Raw genomic sequence first — 19,988 nt, 5'->3', positions numbered from 1 at the left:
TGATGAATAAGAATTACTTCCCGAAGCCACTCCCGATGCGCTACTTCGAGTTGATATTATCTATCCGAGTTTCGAAGCTAGAGACTTTGAAAAAGATTTTGTAAGAGATGATGAAGATGAACCGTATCCGCTAGTCGACCTACTAGAATCAGAAAGTAACATAGTTAATGCTCCTGCTAGCCTAAGCTCTCGAACCCTTTTATATAACCCGACTACTATTATTAAATACGACGTGAAAGATCTCACTATGACGCTCATAGAGTTCAAGTTCGTATCACTTCTATAAGAGGTAAACATATTACGGTCTATATGGGCTTCTTTGGTTGAAATCCTTAAGACTTCACTAGAACACGAGCTATAGGCATTACTAAAAGAAAAAGACTACCTTCTCGCAAAGTTCAAGTTATAGCTCCCTCTCGGCCGACTCTAGAAGCTTATGGTGAAGCTCGACCCTGCTAAGCTACTATCTAGGGCGTCGTATATCGAAAATATGCTATCTTTCGACTTATAAGCTATGTTACAGGCGCTTTTGGATTTAGTATCGCTATCTAGACTAATATATCGTAGTATGGCATAACATAAGCCTAGCGGCTACGAACTATAGTAAGTAAGAGTTTAGGGAGAGTCTCTGAGGACGATATCGGGTAAGTTCTATCGTTACCTAGATAAGAAGCCTATTTTCCCTTCTAACTTCGTGTTCTATATATACTAAGGAGACTGTTACATCGAATTATCCTAGCGATACTATGGCCGAGTGATTTAGTGTGGTGTTAATTATTTACCTAACGCTAAGCTCAGGCGTAACGATGAACTTAATATAGTTTATATCGTACTAGTATTTGCCCCGGATACGCTCCCTACTCAACAAAGCCGTAATACCTTTAACACGCTTCCTAAATTCAACCCTAGTTAACTAACATAATAAGAACTCATCCTTACCGAGAATCTCGAGATTATATTACTAACAAATCGCATAGTTAATAGATTTAATATGTATCTCTTTTATATATACGTTCCTCAGGAGCCTAGCACATAGTTACCCCCCGAGTCGTAGGCTTTTGTTATCTGCTATGTTCTAGATAGTGAAGCGGATGGTTTTCGGCCGCTAATAATTTCAGACCCCCACCGCGGCGAGCTCGAACTTCAAGGATATACTAGAGACTAGTTTACGAACCACTTCAATAAGGAGAACGTAATCTCCCTTCTTCTTAAGTTTTTCTATGATACCTTTAGAGTATATCGTAATATATACTAGTCGATTCTGGGACTTTATATACTACTAGCCTTTTTTCCCGATCATATTAGCATAAGGAGATTAAGTATGCTCCTAGTTATGCTAGCTCCCTTCGGCTTAGACGATACAGAAGTATTATAAAGTCTAGCTTAACTCGTAGTACTTAACTAAGGTTATACAATGTCGGTCTAAGGCTAAGAAATATTTATCTGCGCATTCCTACTTTACTTCGTTAGCGATATAGTGCAGTAACAAGAGCTTGCAGGCTATCTCGGTCACCAGGCGAATAAACCTTATCGTGGCTACTTTATACCGAAAACGCTCCGTAATAACCTAGCTTTCGACATTATCCAGAATAGCCGCTTTTACTATCTTATACAGGGTATTTATAAAAAAGTTAGTAGGGCAGGGTCTATAGCGAAGCAAAAGGTAGTATATACTAAGTTCGGTATCATTAACTAACTAATAGTACTTGAAGCTATGTAGATATTTACTCTAGCTCTAGACCCTTGCTACATAAGGCCCGTCGATATAGCATATTCTAAACTAACGTCGTTAGTGAAGTATACATAGCGAGCGTTAGTTAAACACGCCCTGAAGAAGTCGTTACTCTCAGGGTATGTCAATATCTTTTAATCGTTCCTAATTCCCCTAGGCTTTAAAAGAATATAGTTACCGGTTACTTACTTAGATTCGTAGCGGATCATAGAGGCTAGGATAGCGTTAATCGTAATACTAGTTCTCTTACGCCACTAGCTTCAAATTAAATATATTATACCATCCTTTGCTACTACTATTGTCTTAGAGGCTCCTAACTTTCTGCTAACGAAGCTTAACGCTGTGGGAGATAACGCTACTAATATCCTTATCATAGTATTCTAGAATATCGCTAAGTTTAATATGCAGATATACGGGAAATATGCTCCTCGCCTTAGTAAGGATAAATTTAAAGATATACTTATTACTAGTCGTAAGTCTTTATAGCTTCTCTTCTAAGCGACGTCGCGCTTAATTAATAACGAATCTAAGTCCAAGAACAACAGAGGAAGAGCGAGAAAGGCATTACCACAGAGTCGCCTCCAGTCAATAGGTAAGGATCAAGCTACGAGCGAGTTTAGCAATATCCCCGACGACATAAGTCAGATTAGTAACGCCACTATGCACACTAATTTCACTAATACTACCCTAGCTACAGAGGATAGGGAACGGAATCCTAACGCTTATCTATAAAAGAAGGATGCTAAAGACTGGGTAAGGTTGAAAGCATTGCCTAATATCTATACTAGGAAGTATCTATAGGAAGTCTTCTGGACATATGGTTCCTGTCGTAATATTTTTACCTTATTAGGTGAAGATAAGTATCGGTAAGAATTGGTCAACTAGAAAGAAGGATCCGGCATACATACTAACAATAGAATAGTAAGTATAAGGCCAATATTACGAAAACGAATTACCACAATGCCGCCGCCACTCTCGTTCGTAGAGAGCAAGTATACAAAGTAAACTTCTTTAGTCTTGTAAGCTTATATAAGTACAGCTACCTACAAGTCCACGACTACTTTATAAGCTTTCGAAGCGACTACCTAACTCTCATAAAGCGAATCGAAAATAAATTACAAATTAGTACGTTTAGAGAGGAGGAAGAGATGGAGGAAATACTTATACGATTTGATTTTACGGATAATAGCGCCCATTCCGACCCGCGCCTCTAGGGCATCTTTAAACGAGCCTACGTTACTAAATAATCCGGCCCTTTCATAAATATTAATTTCCCCCATTATCTAGAGCGCAATAGCATTTTTAACCGCAGTCTCCGTATAGTATACGAGCTCGATTATAAATATCATAATATTACTATATAAAAGCCTGTGCCCCTTAGATAGGCTAACAAGGTATCTTTCATTACCGCGTCAATTCTCACTCTTAAAATACTATCTATAATCTCGCTAATACCTTCCTCTTATTAGCAAATTTCGCGATATCTCTTTTTTAATCAGCTACTTCATTTAGGTACGTAATTACCTCGTACGTCTAGACGGTGTATTTGCCTACCAAGTTAGTTACACTTTTCGAATCTTTCTCGTCGTTACCTCTACAAATAAACTCTTTAGCGTCGAACATAAGGATAAACTTCTCGGCTGCCCCGTTTATTTACTTACAGAAAATTAATATATTATTAGCTTACTAGCAATTAAACTAGATAGAGAATAGGTCGTTTAGAGAGGAGATAGCTCGCTAATATACCCTCCTTATAATATGTTCTTAGTCTAAGAGAGTCGGCTACTTATTAGATTTCACTAGCCGCCTCTATTGGACAACTAGCTAGTTTAATAAGCGAGATATATATACGGTCCCCTAACGAGATTCACTAAATACTCCCGTGCCCTAGACATATCTTTAGTAAAGCTACTAGCCCATGTAGCTCGCCACGAATTTCATAAGATACCTCGAGTAGCCAGTAGGATCCCTAGAGAAGATGTAGCGCGATAAGCAAAATATCTCTTAATATCTTTCTAATTTAAGTCAAAGGCTAGGAGGGAATTTTTTACATAAATAGCGGGAGGTTAAGGAGATAGAAGCTTTTTTTACGAGGTATACCCCGCGAGATACCTTAACTAGATTAGCTAAGTCCGTCACCGGTTACTTTACGAGTCTAGGTAGTACAGAATATAGCCTCCTAATCTCGTGAGATATAGCAAGGATACTAAGGTATACTTCACTAAATAGTCTAGACTATAGATATAAGCTATAGAAGCTTAGGTATGTAATTAAGGATTTTACTTAACTTGATAATTACTACTAGAAGTTAATTCAGAATCTCTAGAGTAGTTTGGATTTAATATGTATTAGGCTTCTTATCCGTAGGTTAGAATCCTATATAGGCGGATTTCACGAGAGATGGGCTAATAATAAAGTATCCGGCATAGCTAGGGAGGGTAGTAGTCTCTACGTCTAATTAGCCTAGTGAACCTGCGAGCCGAGCCCCGCACGCATAAGAGCTTTTTACCTACACCTTTTCATTTTACCACTTTTCCCCTCTCCGCTCTAGCAAACTTTCTTACCTACCTTACCTATCCATCCAACCCACCCGCCAAACGCGTCGACCCGCCCGCATAATCGCAGGTAATCGCTCTACATACTTTGCGTGTGAGTGCGACTCTTGTGTCTTCTACCTATTACAGATTACTAACGCTTTTATCTACGAGAGCATTTTAAGTCTCCCATTTCCGCTTGCACTAGCGGCAGAGGTGCGTCAAAGTCCGTTGCGTTAGCCGCGATTAGTCAGGACATCTCTAAGCATGCTTAACGTATGTAGACTGCCTTTCTTATCTTTTTCGAAATTACTTCTACTTCCTCCTAGCGGTTGATCTCTATCAGTTTCTTCTCGTTGTGTTAATCTAGTGGGATCTGACAATCATACCCGGTTCGACACTGCGACATGCTGATCCGTGAAATAGGCGCCCGCTCGGTCTGTAAACCTTAGCGACCTGAACACATCTAGTCAGTTATTCAATCGGCGAAGTACCTTAGGGATTTACTAACACATCTACGGAGTAACGCCATCGCACTTTTCCAATGCTGCATTCCCACGCCCTCCAAGCTTGAATGCTTTATCCAGCTGGGCGCATCGGTGACATTGTGGCGCTAGCGCACAGGTTAGTCACCCCCCTATCCGCCATCCATTAAGCTCACCATCAGGCTTCATTTCACCGCTACCCCTCTATCTCAGCCATACTTAAGTTCTCTTCTACTACTATATATTATCTAGCAAGATATTCGCTAAACGCATACCCAGTGAGCATCCGCCTATATCCCTGGTCGTCGCTCTGATATAACTAACTTTGTACAGATACTTCCTTGCTGTCGCTCAATTGCTATACTTTTTAGAGGTAAGCTATATCATACGCACTATTATAATTCGTATTTCACTAATCTTTCCTCTGACAGCTTCGACTTCTAGTCGCGAGAGGGATAACCGCACTTAATTAGGTAGGTTAATCACCTAACCAAAGTTCGTCTATCTTCTCTACCTTACGCTTCAGAGCCAAGCTGATCTCTACCTTAGGTACATCATCTAGAATCCCATACTTTCATATCGCACCGAAGGTTCGTCTCTCAGTCCTTAGGTTGTTCACCCCGACACAGCACTAATTCTTTCTAAGTACCTTAGGGCGTTCTCAATCAGCACTCACAAGGTACGTCTATTCTTCTAGACCAAGTCTAACATCTTACTTACCTACTTCTCCACAAATTCTCTCGCTCATCGCATTCTATCGTCTATCAATTCTTTTCGCACCTCTCGCTATAGGTATGTCGCGCCCTCTCCTGTCGCGCCCTCTCCTATCGCATCCGCATCGCGTCCGCATCGCGTCCAATGCCTCAAAATCTAGAGCGTGCCGCAGCTTTAGCTAGCGTACATTAAGCTCGAGATATTTACTTAATAAAAATAATATGGTAAGGGTAAGTAGTAGTAGCTATGCAGTAATATAATCTACAAAGCTACCAAAAAAATAAAAATCAATCTAAATTCATATTTCCGATACAGTTCAAATAAATACTAGTGATGTGTACTATGCCTTCCTCAGTCATAGAGTATGTTCTGATTAGATCCGTAAGGTAACGGAGTGGAGCCTCTACCAGATAAGAACCTCTACTAGCAAAAAACCTCTACCAGCGCCGCGCACTCAATCAGAAGATCTCGTCTACTACGGTATTACTAGAGCATTGCACCGGACGCTTAATCAGCTGCATCCTCTACTAATGAAGTATTAGAGTATTATACGCATCGCTTAATTGAAATGCATCACCTATTTCACTAATCTACATAGTCTGCTCTAGTCGTAATATTCGTCCTACCAGTGTTGCGCACGCCGCCCTCGTGATCATTAGACCAGGCCGACCTGTATCAATTACTCATTTCACTAAAACGGTATTTCGGCTTAACGACTACGGTCGAAATCTTAATATGTCGGCCGTACTACAATCAATATATAGATATACATAACACGTGTTCAGCAAAAGTATCTACGTTACACTGTGTAGGCCTTTATACCTAACTACACACTACCTTAGCACGCAAAACTAGATAGACGAAGTCTAACAGGGTAACGCGTAGACATTAAATTGGGATAACATACAACCTGCACTCTGACCAGGCATCATAAGTATCGGAGGGTGATATTAAGCTAGCATAGTGAACGACCTCTGCCGTGCGCACCCCCCCTCCCGCATAGGTAGGTAGCCTTCCCAACTTCAAGTGGTTTCCAGTGTCCCTTCCGCATGGCCATGGTCTGGTCACTCTGGAAGGTACCTAGGTACGTATCGATGATACCCCGCCTCAAATCTCTTTCCATTCTCGAACCTGAGATAGTGGGGCCACTTCCCACCCGACCCCCTCGCCCCTCGGCGGTTGAGTGTGGTCCCTTCCATTTCGAATTTCTGGTCCACCCTTGCAACCATAATCCCCAGCGGTTTACCATGTTTTTTCGTGTCCCGAATTCCCAGTCGCAAGGAACGTACGGAGCATGCATGGCTGAATGGGAAAGGGACTGAACAACTGGGAAACGAGTACTTAGTATATGGATACTTAACAGGTAGTCGTGGCAATGTGCTGTTTCCCTGTGCGGATGAAGAAAAAATAAGTGCACTCGGGTGCTAGCTTCGGCATGGCACGGGAAAGAAGGGGGCCTCAACATACTGTAGGTAGATGCTGTGGTCTGAAATCACTGCTTATTCACGGAAACCTCGAATCTCAAAGGTATCTGTACCAGCAAAAACCCGAGATACGTTGTCAAAACTCTGATTTAGAATACGGACGTGTCCCTTTGCCTGTGGTTGAAGGTTGAACACCGACCTTGCCGTGACGTCCAGTCTCGTGCTCTCCGCTCTCGATATGCCAGTGGTCCCTTTCTTCCTTGTGCCCTCCTGCCTTCCCCCAAGCTTTCCAGACCTTCCCTTCCCTCCCGGGGAGTGACACCCGACCACCCCACTCGATACGTACCTGCATGCCTTAGCTCACGCCTTAGCTCGGCTCCAAAACCCACCTCCCGCAACAGAAGTTCAGTAAAACCGCCCACCACACACACACACACACACACACACATACGAAGGTACCGTGGCACTCCACTAGAACATTGAGACGCACATCAGGACAGTTACGGATTTCCTGCCACGGATACCTTACCTTGCCTCGACCTGCTCCTGCCTCCAAGTCTACACAGTATTCCTGTGAGACTGCCAATTAACCTTCTGCATAGCCCGCACCTGCCTCTCAGTTGTTGTCGAGTTGGTCTACGTGTGTGAGGTACCAAACTGAACTGTGACCACGAGTACCCAAGGTGCGTCCATGGAACGGTGGATTACCCCCGTACAACAAACCGTACGGAGACTACCTTATTGATCCATACATCGATTCCACCGTTAGGTCCTCCTCCAAGTCCTCGTCCCGTTTTGTGAAATCATCTTCTACCACCATACTCCGTGCCTACCTTACCTTATCCCTCGACCAATATCCGTACGGATACAGTTCCCTCCACACACACCCCCTTCCACCCCTTCCACGGTCCTCCTTCTTCACCTGCTTCTTCCGCTTGACGGCACATCTCTCCAATCCCTGCTCCTTGCATTATCAACCGTGTGTGATATCTTTTTGCCACTGCTCCCTTTCCACCTCTGTCTTTCTCTTTACATCTGTTCCCAAGACCTCGTCTTGCGCTCACCTTCTCAAACCAATCCATCTTCCGTCTTTCGTCATCCACCACTCACTCGCTCGCTCGCTCAACACATCTCCCACCTGAACGATTCTCGCAACGACTTCTGCCAACTTCTCCCATTCGTCATCCTTTCTCTACACCAACCCGTTGAATGCTGGCATCGACCGAAACTACCTTCAACTTGTCACCCTAATCCCCCCCGTCGACCGTCGAGTGTCCTATTTCCCCCTTAAATCGACATCTCCCACCCTCGCAGAGCTTTCCGACAATCCTTCCCAGCGCACCATATTGTTACCGCCAACATGAACTTCACCAAGAAATTCGACCGCGCCTTCCAATGGGCCGGCGAAAAGATGGGATCCGAGTCCAAGACCGGACAGACTGACGAATTCAAAAACTTGGAAATGGAGATGCAATTGCGATACGACGGTATGCCGGGCCTCTTAAATCACAACCGCTTTTAGTCAACCAGGCGTTAATATTGTTTTGCGCTAGGAATGGAACGACTTCAAAAATCCACAAACACCTATGTCAAATGGGTTGCCCGCCGTGGCGAGGCTTTCGACGACAAGGAGAAGGGCCTCCCTATCGCTTTTGTTGGGCGTATGATGATTTCCCACGGCGAGGAGTTCGAGCCCGACTCTGAATTTGGAGCCTGTCTGCTCTGTAAGTTGATCAATCTCGCATACTGCTCTATTTTGCGAAGCACTGCTAATCATGCAATCCACAGCTCTCGGTCGAACCAACGAACGCCTTGCTGGTATCCAGGAAAGCTATGCTTCAGAAGTTACCGATAACTGGCTTGTCTCGGTCGAAAGATCTTTGGCAATGATGAAAGAGTATCAGGTACGTACCGACGTCATGGCTCGTCCATACGTGGTTTCAGCCCATCCCATCTGACACACTCTCCGCCAGGCCGCACGGAAGAAGCTCGAGTCGCGCCGATTGGCCTACGATGCAGCAATCAGCAAAATGCAAAAGACGAAGCGCGAAGACTTTCGCCTTGAGGAAGAGCTCCGTACTGCCCGGGCAAAGTACGAGGAAGCTGGTGAAGACGTCATGCGACGCATGTCCGATATCAAGGATGCAGAGACTGACAATGTTCGCGACCTGACTGGCTTACTCGACGCCGAGCTGAACTACCACGAACGCTGCGCCGAGGAGCTTCGCCGTCTGCGTCAGAATTGGGCGGGCGGCAATGCGCCTCCCTCGCCCACCGATCGCCGTTATGGAAACGGCGGTCGTGGGCGGTCCAACACGGCCCGCTCGTTCAACGACTATTCGGCGCGCAACAATCACGTTGAGGAGGAACCAGAACCGATGCCCGTCCGCATGCCCATCCGCTCCCAACGATCAGAGGTCAAGTTTGGCGCGTCGACCGACACAACCCCGAGGCCGTCTATCAGTAGGTCTCAGACGTTCCAGGGGCCAGCTGCGACCGACCGACGATCCATGGCTGCTACCCCTCCAGTGCCTGCCGTTTCTCACATTGGATCTTTGCGTGGGAATCTGAGGCCTACCGGTAGACCAATGGCGAGCGACGTGTTTGCCGACGATGACCACACGACAGTAAGCGGTAGCGGCAGCCCGGAATGGAATGATCGCAGTGCCAGCCCGGCCACCAGCATGGGAAGCAGCTTGACTCGGAGCACAAGCAACCTGCAAGCAAAGAAAGCACCTCCACCTCCTCCCCCAAGCCGAGCCAAGAAGCCGGCGCCCCCAGTCCCCGCTAAGCGGGAGGTTGGGTACTAGATATACACCGCTTTTTGAGATTCTTCTGTCAAAGACGGCAGTGGGCGGGCGTAGCGATGTGCGAAATTGTTGTCTTGGGTCTTAATGCATCAATAGACTGTTCATTCCGTGACGGGATATAGGGGCTCCCGACAGGAGCAGGGCGTTTGGGCGTGTTAATATCCGTGGGCTGGATCCGCAACTATTGGTTCCCTCATCGCATAGCTTCTGAAAAGAAGAACGTATGGATTAGAGATGACCGGGTTCGACTCTCCAGATACTGAGTAAGCATGGATTCTGTTTTCCTGGCTGATGGTCACCAAGATTGTCAAAGTTTCCGCCATGAGTGACCTTCGCTCCGAGCCTTTCGGCATGAATTGCAACATGAGGCGGTACTTTAGAGTCCGACTTTGAGTGTCACGGCCATACAAGAACTTCTCAACGCGACTGTGCAATGGCGTAGAGGATCAGAACTAATATTTGAAGTAGCCATCAGGCCCCAAAGGCAAGCCTGGGTTGTGAAATCGAGGAAGACTTCCTACATCGGCGACGGTCGTTTGCTCACGGTATTCATATCCGCGTTGGGGGCCATTATCCTAGTGGATACCTACTTCCTATGGCTACCTTCCTTAGAGTTCAGGTAGGTTTTTTCACGACACTGGGGGCTAAGATACCTTACCTCACCAGCCACATTTTGTCCCGCATCGACAGGGGAGAAAAAAACATGCGCCACATCACGTGCGCTGGCTGTGGCCCGAGCTGTCTTTTGCCTGAGGTGAGCAGATCCCATGTGCCCGCCTGTGGTGCCAGGGCAGCTCAGCTTATCGGCCAGCATCGATAAGGTCTCTGGGCTTTCGTCCATTCCATCCCAGACAGGCTCTCTTTCCTACAGTTTGATCTGAGGGTTGTGATGTTGGATCAATCAACCAACTCCCCCTCTGTTATTGGACAGAAGACAACAGCACCTCCCCTAAGCAATTCTCCTGCGTAGCGATTGCTCCGTCTACACTGCGCCAACATCCACCTCGTTCATCTCGCGACCATAGTTGAAAGCACTCTCAATCGGTTGCTCACAACCTGCCAGCTTGCCGCGATGGCAACCGAAGATGCGCGATACCGACTTTCGACACAGTATCGACTGTGGTCGTTCTCCCCAGCCAAACTAGCGGAATTACGAGAACAGACCAATTCTCTGGCGAAGACAAATATTACCAGTCGCCTTGTGGAAACGAAACGCGTGGACCTCGATGCGGCCGAGTCGATGCCAGAGTTCTTGACACCTTCCGAGGAGACACAACTGCTCAAGTTCTTCACCGTGGAGTTGATTCGCGCTGCAGACTTCTGTGGGCTCCCGACAGAGGTTAGAGCGACTGCGACCGTTTTCCTCCGTCGATTTTACGTCACCAACTCCATCATGACGTACCCGCCTCAGGATATCCTCAAGACCTGTCTATTCTTCGGAAGCAAGGCTGAGGGACTGTACACCCGCCTGGCTAAGCTGGCTGATAAATTCCCCAACACGACTGAGGAGGAGATTCTGGCAGGGGAGTTCTTGCTGTGCCAAGGAGTTCGATTTGCCTTCGACGTCAGGCACCCGTTCCGCGCGTTGGAAGGAGCGATTCTGGAACTCCGGCGTCATGCCGACCTCGAGGTACGTTGTGATTCTCGCGTACTCACGCTGCACTTTTCCGCACTCTTCTAATGAACCGTACAGAAAAACCGAATCGATGCCGCTCATTTCCGTGCCCGCGCTTTCCTCAAGTTTAGCTCTCTCGTCACAGACGCGTACTTTCATTACACCCCGAGCCAGATCATGCTTGCCTCACTTTCTTTGGCTGATCGAGGTCTGGCCGAGAAACTCGTCCAAAGCGCCTTTGGACCCGCTCAAAACGGCACCTCGAACGAAGGCGAGAAAGACCTCGCCCGACACGACATACGGGATAAAGTCATGGGAACCATTGAGGCGTGTAGGGAGCTGCTAGCGACCGAGCCGCCCGAGAGATTGGACGAGTATTGGGGAACTGTATGTTGAGTTCAAAAGTCGCCCTACTTAGATCGCGGCGAGACTGACTAGGAGACAGGTCGAGGCGACGAAGGTGATTAAACCTCTGATCCGAAAACTGAAAAAGTGCAGAGACCCCGACCGCGCAGATCTTGTGGCCTTGCAAAAGGCTCGACGAGAGTTGGCTTCGCAGAAAGAGACGCGGATATCGAAAGGTGAAGGTGACGGGTCTGTGTTCGACGGTAATGGCGGAGGACTCGGCGGTAATGAGGCGCGGGATGCGAAGCGACGAAAGGTTACGGAAGGCGACGACGTATTTGGCCCGGCACTGGGTTAAGTCTAGAGCATCCCATTGCTGTTTTCCTGCCTCGGATGGAATCATTTGCTTTCGCAAAGTGCTTTCGCAAAGCAGAATTCGTGCGCAAGTACGAATGCACCTAGCGGAGAGGTGTCGGCGGTGCACGCGGAGGCTCGCCAAGCTCACGGAGGATGACGGGAGAGACCGACTGTCCCGATTCGGCTTTACGAAGAGATACCCAATATTTTCCCCCACGACCCCTCGCGCTTCTTCCGATGGTGAACATCGTGGCGGTGCCCAGATTTGACAAATTCCCAACTCGAAACGCGCCAGCATGCGCCCCTCGCTTGCAACTTGATGGACAGTCGGGGAACAATCACCGACAAGTGGCTCATTTAGACACCAGCGGAGGCCTCAACGGGTTCAACTCTGTTGCACTCTGGATGGCAGGGTAAGGACATGCATGGCTGGAGAAAGTGCAGCTGCCAAGCAACGGTTCCTAGGGAGAGAAATGCGCCATTGGCGCACTTTATGGAATAAGCGCCAAAATTGCGATCTGTCAAGTGAATCGATGACGCACCGTTTTCATGATACTATCGTCAATGGCTATAACGCAATGTGATGGAGTCGGCACAACCGGCCTTTAGAGCTCTTGGGTTCCAAGGAGCTTCACCCATGTCCGCTTGCTTGGCCACGCTTTCACCATGGCACTAAACCGATCGCGGATACGTGTCTCGGTGGATTTGGCGTTTAACCGGAGCACCTCGCCAACACCTGGCACACCATGGAGACGAGACACTACTTAGGGCGAAGCCAAGGGGGAAATGGGAATGGCCCGACTGGCCCTGCATTGGGGTCGACTATCCTTTTGGCTATTGCGGGGAAAGCGGCTGCAATGCTACACGAACCAGAACATCTCTTCCCCTTCTCATTCGAGTTTTGTCGCGTCTTGACAACACTCGTGCTAGCCAGGTATCGTCGATGAAAACATTTGATGATCCCAGTCTAGGTTCAATGGCAGATTACGGTAACAATAAGCCAAACCATAAGACGGGCAAAAGAGCGTAACCCTTGAACATCTACAGGCTCGGTTTCGCGCGGTTCTCACGGATATACTCTGTGTTCAAGGTAGCTATGACTTAAGGCAAGGATTGCCATGTTGGCAGCCCGCCGGCACGCATGCCAAGCACGAATACCTTCCAGCATTGCACGGCTCGTTGTTCGGCGCCATCGGAGTCTCTCCCGTCTTCAATGGCGCTAAGCGGCCTATCCTGACGACATCGACTTTTTTCTGTAGTCCCCCTCACCCAAGCTGTGCCAGTCGGGCGCAGGCTTACGCAACTTCCAAGACCCGACATGCTGTCAATGGCGTCCCAGACTCGGATATCCCAAGCTTCTCGCAGCTAGGTGGTTCCCTAGCATTCCGCGTTGTCTACTTAGCTTCGTGAAACACCAGTCGGCAGAATGCTAATCTGACCGCAATGGGACTTGGAATCGCATGTTCGGACGGGAATTGCCTCTCGATCACCATCACGGGGTTCGTCTAGCACAAGCATAGCTAGCAGTCTAGGACTGCAGCTGCTAGCCATGGCTCTTGAAAGATCTTCGGACTTCTATGTAAGGCAACGAAGGTACTGGCAAGACCATTGCCTTGCCATGGTGTCGGGTCTCAATTAATGCTGAGCCAGTGCAAGTCCCCCCCCCCCCCCCTTGGCGTATACGCCGGCCAAAAACGACTTCACGATCGGCTTGGCACCCAGCTGGCGATCCTGTTAAACAGCTCATTGGTCCTCTGCCAGCGTCGTGCTCTTTTGCGAGCTAAGGAGGCTTCTCCACCCCCCTGGTCTGCGTGTCTGCCCCGGTCCAGTCCAAAGTCCCAGTCCCTGGCGCGGTCGTGATGTCGACCAAGACCCTTGTCTGGGGACAAGAAGCCCGGCAGGCCTCCTGGTTTCTTCACCCAGCCTGGGCAACAAGCTTGATTCGGCGCGATCTGGTAACCCACGACGACGCGATTGGTTTGATCACTCTTGGACTGAGCTCACCAAGGTGTTTTGCATGATTCGTGCCAACTCCCGATGAGGAGCTTTTACATTACTTTAAATGCTGCCACCTCCACCGCCGTCTTTCGGTTCTCCAATATCGAGCAGTCCGAGTTATTTGTAGCCTTGATACCCAACCCATTCGAATCACTAGAATCCGTTCCCTGTACGCAAAACAGCTACCATGCAGGTCAAAAATCTTCTCCCTCTGGCTTTGGCCAGCGCTGTGCTCGCCCAGAGCCAACAAAGCTTGACGGCTGCTCTAGCCTCTCAGAATTCTAGCTTGTCGTCTCTCACAGGTAAGCGGCCACCAGTTCTACTCGAATGAGGCCCTCTAACGTTTCACAGCACTCCTGGGCACCCAGCCGGCTCTGGTCCAAGCCCTTTCTCAAGCACAGAACATCACCATCCTGGCACCTAGCAATGCCGCTCTCGAGGCATTCCTAGCAAGCCCCGGTGCCCAAGGTGCTGCGACTAACCCCGGCCTCGTCGCCGCGATTCTTCAGTACCACGTCCTGAACGGCACCTACTACGCCTCCCAGTTCACCGAAGAGCCGCAGTTTATCCCCACCCTGCTGTCCAACGAGACTTATGCCAACATCACCGGCGGTCAGCGCGTTCAGGCCCAGACTGTTGGCGGTAACGTCACTTTCTACTCTGCCTTGAGGGAAAACTCGACCGTCACGGCCGGCAATGTTAACTTCACCGCTGGTACCATCCACATCATCGACAAGGTCCTGAGCGTTCCCCAGCCGATTCCTGACACCCTTCGCGCTGCCAACCTCACTGCTGCTTTGGGTGCTGTCCAGGCCGCAAACGTCGGCCCCGCTCTTGCCGCCGCAAAGGATCTGACAATCTTCATCCCCAACAACGAAGCCTTCCGCTCCATCGGCAACCTCACCGCCAACCTGACCGCCGCGCTGCCCAGCATTCTTCAGTACCACGTCGTCGCCGGCGCCGTCTTGTACAGCCCCGATATCACGAACACTTCATTGACCACACTCAATGGAGGAAACGTCACCATCCGTGTCATCAACGAGACCGTCTACGTCAACGAGGCTGAGGTTCTCATTCCCAATGTCCTTGTAGCCAACGGTGTCGTCCACGTCATCGACAAGTAAGTTGTTGCAAATGAAGCAGACTTGTAACATTCTCACTGACTATCCTCAGCGTCTTGAACCCCAATAACACGTCCGTGGAGCCTGATACCACGGCTTCCACCCGCGCGCCCGCATACACTGGCGCTGGTACTGCTACCGATGGCAGCAACCCCTTCACCAGCGGCATCACCGGTCCCACTTCAACTGCTCCGCTTGCCACTGAGACTGGTGCCAACAACGGTGGTGGTGTCCGAACCACCTCCTCCAGCACTCAGGCCGGCCCCATGCGCACTGCTGCTGTTGGCGCTGCTGCCCTCTTTGGTGGTATGGCTGCTTACATGAACATTTAAATGTACTCATTATACGACAAAAGTTAAGTATGAGGGAAGGAAAGAGGGAGAGTTATGGAGAACTTTTGATTCGGTTGGAGAAGTCGTATCTCAATACTGCGAGTTGATACCAATGGGTTATAGCCCATGTTCGTTCGTTTGATCAACTATACCACAAAGCTTGTGAGGAAGGGTTTCTGCCATATTGGTGGAGGGTTGTAATATGCTACGGAGGCGACAATTAATTCACTTCAATAAGCTATGTTTGGATGATTCACTTATTCTCAACCAGTCGCCCAGAAAACAACATCAAGCTCTTGCCACAATTTGTTAATAGCACGCCCTTCGCTGGAGATCTCCATCAATTTCAGCAGTGAAGGTTACGTTATCAAGGAGTACACTTGACATGCGGGTAGCAGATTTTCTTCTTGATAGAGTGACACGGTGAATTACTGGCACGGTAGAGATCGGTTTTCGATTTAGCAATGTTTGGTTTGTCATTTGACTCGGAAGCTGGAAGATCGCCCATTCGCTGAATTATCTCGGAACCGAAAACTCGGTACCGGTCATCGGAGCCGACAGAACCGATGTTTCATCCACAGCTAGCCCCATATCAGAAGTGACCCCGCGATCCAATGGAAGCGGGAAGAGACAGGTTTGATAATGACGAAGCAATAAAAGTGTGGCAGTAGTGTTCATCATGAGCCTCCATCTATTGATGAAAGAATGTCGAAATTCTATATTAGCGAGAAGACTCAGGATTCTTTTGGCTATTCAACTTACCATCGTACATTTCGAAGAGGCCCCAAAGCAATCAATTTCGAAATGTCTTCTTTCCACATTGCGATTGCCGGTGCAACAGGCAATCTCGGACAATCATTCGATTTTCAAATCACTTCTTGACGCTGGATTCATTGTCACAGCCCTATTTCGACCTGGAGGCAATGCTTCTGCTTTGATCCACACTCAATCTCATCATCAAAGTAGTCGACGCCCTCACCTCCTCCGACTCACTCCACTCCAACCCGCTCTCCTTGGAATAGACATCATCATATCATGTGATCATGTGTTGCAACGCTAGCTATAGGCAGCCAGAAACCCCTCATAGATGCTTTAGTTGCAGCTGGGGTGCGGAGATTCATTCAAGCAGAATTTGGAATGGACTCTGCCAATGGTCTCTGAGCGCAGCTGCCCGTTTGCATAACCCTAACGACTGCCCCCCAACCCCGAATTTTCAATGACAGAACCTGCGGAACCCGGAGATCAATTACCCGAGCCAACCGTACATGATGGTCGTGAAGATGATAGAATCAATGATATAGAGGCTCTCTCTTAGACAGGAAGACTCGAAGGCTTTACTTCAAAACAACAGCCAGACAGCGAGACGCCGAAGCCAGTCGGCTCACCTTGGTACAAACGTGGAAGAAGTTCAAGTGCCACTGAAATGCCATCAGGTTACATGACGTAGTCAACAAAAGACGTTTGACTTGTTTTAGTACTTCAACCCGAAACCGACGTTAGACTTTGTAATGTCCATTCAAGCTGGTAATGCGATCATTTGGAGCCAGTTGCTGACGTGTCAGATGTGTAAAGGCTGTTGCAGCTCCCAGCGCGAAAAACGAGTACAAATCACTCGTCGCTATACTGCGATACGACCAGGATGATGAGAAAACCTTAAGTCACAAAGATTTGCTTGACGAAGATATGCATTTGCTACTAGGAAAGGATGAAGCGGCAGATGAAGCCCTAACTAAGGCTAGTGACCGGCCCAAGTGTTGCTTTCAAGGTGAGCTTCGTGCGACAAGCCTCTAAGACGAGAGGGAGCGCCTCGAAAGACAAAGGAGCGGAGAACGACGCGCATGCGTACTTTGCCTGCAGGGATTTCTGAGGAAGACTGAGTCAACTGGGATACTGTCACTGGCTGATCTAAGAATAGAAGGCTGTCGGTTATACTGACAATCAAACGAGAGGCCGGCTCGATTGGCGCAAGCCTGTCCCAGAAGCCGGCAAGTCTACACCGGTGCTGGCTCCCATTCTTTCGTTCCCAATTGGAAGTCTTGCCAACTTGAGAAAAGCCTCCTGTTCTTTTGCCTTGTCTGTTTTAGTCTCCTCTTCAACCCTTCTATTCCCAGCATCGTTGGAATGCTGTTGATCTTGGACCTGATTGATAGCTTGCTCGACACGGTCCCACCTTAGGCCATGTCGGCGAGCTTGTTCCTTCTTGATGTTCTCTTGTAGCTCATTTGAGGTATCCAGCTGAACGGTATACATGGGATTTCCGTTCTCGCCAGAAGACGGAGACATACCACCTGGCTTGTAAAGGGGAATAGACCGGCAGGCAGATACCAAAGCACAGTGGAATCTGTTGCTCCGCTGAGAGCGGAGTTTATCGTCTGACCAGTTGTTGCGATGGGTGAAGGCAATTCTCAGCTCCATTTTGTTGAGCTCATGAAGGCTTGCAACGTTCAACCCTAGTGTCTCTGGAACATAGTCTCTAGAGTTCTGGGCAAGAAACTCCTCCAGTATGCCTCGAAGACGCATGATATCCGTAAAACTGGTCCTGAAGTCCACGAACAAGGACAATCCTTGACGATTGATACCAGACCTCGTGTAGTTTTCGACTCGTTTTTGAGTGAGTTGTTCATTGGAGATTTGTAAATCGCAGTTGTTGTCAAGTCGTCTGAAGACCGTGTAGAGAAGAGACTGGCGTTTGACCGTACAGGCAATGCCTATAGTTGCGCCAGCGTTACAGATGTTGATGACGTCGCCGATATCGTAAGGGTGGTCGAAGAAAACAAAGACGATGCCAACAAGAAGATGATGGAATGTCCGACCAACAGCGAATGAGAGACCAATAGCTAAAGAAGATAAGACACTCTGAATTTCCTTCATCGCTGGTACGTATGCAATCACTGTGCAAGTTGTCAGAGACATCTTTTGAGGGACGAACTGAGGGACTTACTAATGAAAAATATCATGACCGCGGCAATGATGAAGAGACAAAACCAGTCGAAAGTGTTAATGCAATGGTCCATGTTGTTGATGTTGCGGTATATGTCCTGGCGCGTTTTGCCTGCTTCCAGAATGATCGCCATGAACTCCTCAAGGCGGATGTCGTGGTTTTGACCTTCGCTCAAGGTGGCAAAGATTTTGGTGGCTTCCGGCGTGCGGTGGGGACCAAGGATTTCTTTGATGTCATTCAGAGTCAAGCCAAACTTATCTTGAGCAACACACGAAAACCAGATCCGCCTTGCAAGTGCAGTCGCCGAGTCTTCATTTCCCCAAGCACGCTCTATGATAGCATAGGTACTTGCTGGACGCATCCAATGGGCATGAGGGTCATCGGAAATAAAATTTCCGAATAGTCCAACAAGCTTGTAGCCATCAAGGCCGAGTCGAGCAAGGTAGCTTGAAACCCTCATTCGCTCTTGTTTATGGCTTCCGCCGTTGGCATTGCGGATGATCATATCCTCGTCGTCGAATGTGCCACGATGGAAAGGGTGAAGGTATATCGATGCGTCGTAAAGTGTGATAAGGGCGTTCTGGAGATCTTTCGTGCGAGTAAGCTTGGAGTGATTTGCTCGATAGTGATAATGTACGGAGATGTAGGATATCAATAGCTTCTCGACAAAATAGAAGGCCACCCAAAGAGTAGCCTGTTCCAAAATGTCGGCTACAACATCGTCCCACCCAAATGTGTTCGGATCCTTGTTGACATTTACAGCAAGGAGTTCATTTGTGTTGATACACTAGAATGACAACAATTACTAAAATCGCCACGGAAACTGCGTTTGAATGAATATGACTTACAGCAGCAAAGAAGATAAAGGTTACAATAGTCGTGCCTAGAAAGCAAATCGGGCGACGCATGAACTTCAAGATTCTCCAGTACCTCTGGTGGGAAGAGTTGATGTATCTAGGTGGATTCATTTTAAGCGCCTGGCCATAGATTTCTTGGTATCTCGTGCACTGACCTAGCAAGAAACCTAAAGAGATATGGCAAGCCGAGTCCCAGAAGATCGAAGAAAACGGCTGCCACCCAGGTAACCTCTAGCCATAAGCTGATGTAAAACACCAGGTTGCGGTATTGTTTGTCCTGGATTGATTGTGGAGTGGAGTCGTCGGCTAAGTCTGCATCATTGCTCAATGTAAGGAGAGGAATAAGAAATGCAACGAAGATGACGACGACAATTACACAGTATCGAACGGCCCACCAGACAAGACGTTTCCGGTGCTGAGCTACAACGGTGGGTGGCAGAGGCAATGGTGGCGCGTCGATGTTCTCAGGGATCTGATGTCCCTCTGCCGCTGGCGAAGCCTTCGTTTCTACCCAATTCTTCATTGTGTGGTGCTCTGGGGAGGCTTGATCAGATTGAGAGGGGAAAATGGGGGTTTGAGGATGTATAGCAGCCGTAAAGCTGGGAGAAGATGAGGGAGAAGCCAGAGGAAGCCGGGTATCTGAGGTCATACGTTCGACCTGCTCACTTGGAAGTGGCTTTCGATAGCTAGGAAGCAAGCTACCACCAGAACCAAACTCCATTT

General features: G+C 48.2%; 4 protein-coding genes across 4 annotated transcripts; 3 read left to right on the top strand and 1 right to left on the bottom strand.

Moving 5' to 3' along the window:
- Positions 1 to 8,249: 8,249 nt before the first annotated feature.
- CCOS01_08037 (BAR domain-containing protein) lies at positions 8,250 to 9,699 on the top strand (the record flags this gene model as incomplete). Its single annotated transcript, XM_060456199.1, has 4 exons — positions 8,250 to 8,376; positions 8,443 to 8,613; positions 8,678 to 8,793; positions 8,863 to 9,699. 4 exons carry the CDS (start codon positions 8,250 to 8,252, stop codon positions 9,697 to 9,699), a joined length of 1,251 nt encoding a protein of 416 aa, XP_060312473.1.
- Positions 9,700 to 10,771: 1,072 nt separating this feature from the next.
- Positions 10,772 to 12,017, top strand: CCOS01_08036 (cyclin ccl1; the record flags this gene model as incomplete). The annotated part of the gene is made up of 3 exons (XM_060456198.1): positions 10,772 to 11,329; positions 11,393 to 11,701; positions 11,760 to 12,017. The coding sequence occupies 3 exons, from the start codon at positions 10,772 to 10,774 to the stop codon at positions 12,015 to 12,017; spliced, it is 1,125 nt and encodes a 374-aa protein (XP_060312472.1).
- Positions 12,018 to 14,201: 2,184 nt separating this feature from the next.
- Positions 14,202 to 15,467, top strand: CCOS01_08035 (fasciclin domain-containing protein; the record flags this gene model as incomplete). The annotated part of the gene is made up of 3 exons (XM_060456197.1): positions 14,202 to 14,316; positions 14,366 to 15,134; positions 15,188 to 15,467. 3 exons carry the CDS (start codon positions 14,202 to 14,204, stop codon positions 15,465 to 15,467), a joined length of 1,164 nt encoding a protein of 387 aa, XP_060312471.1.
- A 1,938-nt stretch (positions 15,468 to 17,405) lies between these two features.
- On the bottom strand, positions 17,406 to 19,986 carry CCOS01_08034 (uncharacterized protein; the record flags this gene model as incomplete). The annotated part of the gene is made up of 4 exons (XM_060456196.1): positions 17,406 to 18,358; positions 18,409 to 19,195; positions 19,257 to 19,362; positions 19,421 to 19,986. 4 exons carry the CDS (start codon positions 19,984 to 19,986, stop codon positions 17,406 to 17,408), a joined length of 2,412 nt encoding a protein of 803 aa, XP_060312470.1.
- Positions 19,987 to 19,988: the final 2 nt, after the last annotated feature.

Source organism: Colletotrichum costaricense (assembly GCF_030867565.1).
Source record: "Colletotrichum costaricense strain IMI 309622 chromosome Unknown Scaffold_8.1, whole genome shotgun sequence".
NCBI classification, from domain to species: domain Eukaryota; kingdom Fungi; phylum Ascomycota; class Sordariomycetes; order Glomerellales; family Glomerellaceae; genus Colletotrichum; species Colletotrichum costaricense.
This window is presented reverse-complemented; position numbering and strand designations above follow the sequence as displayed.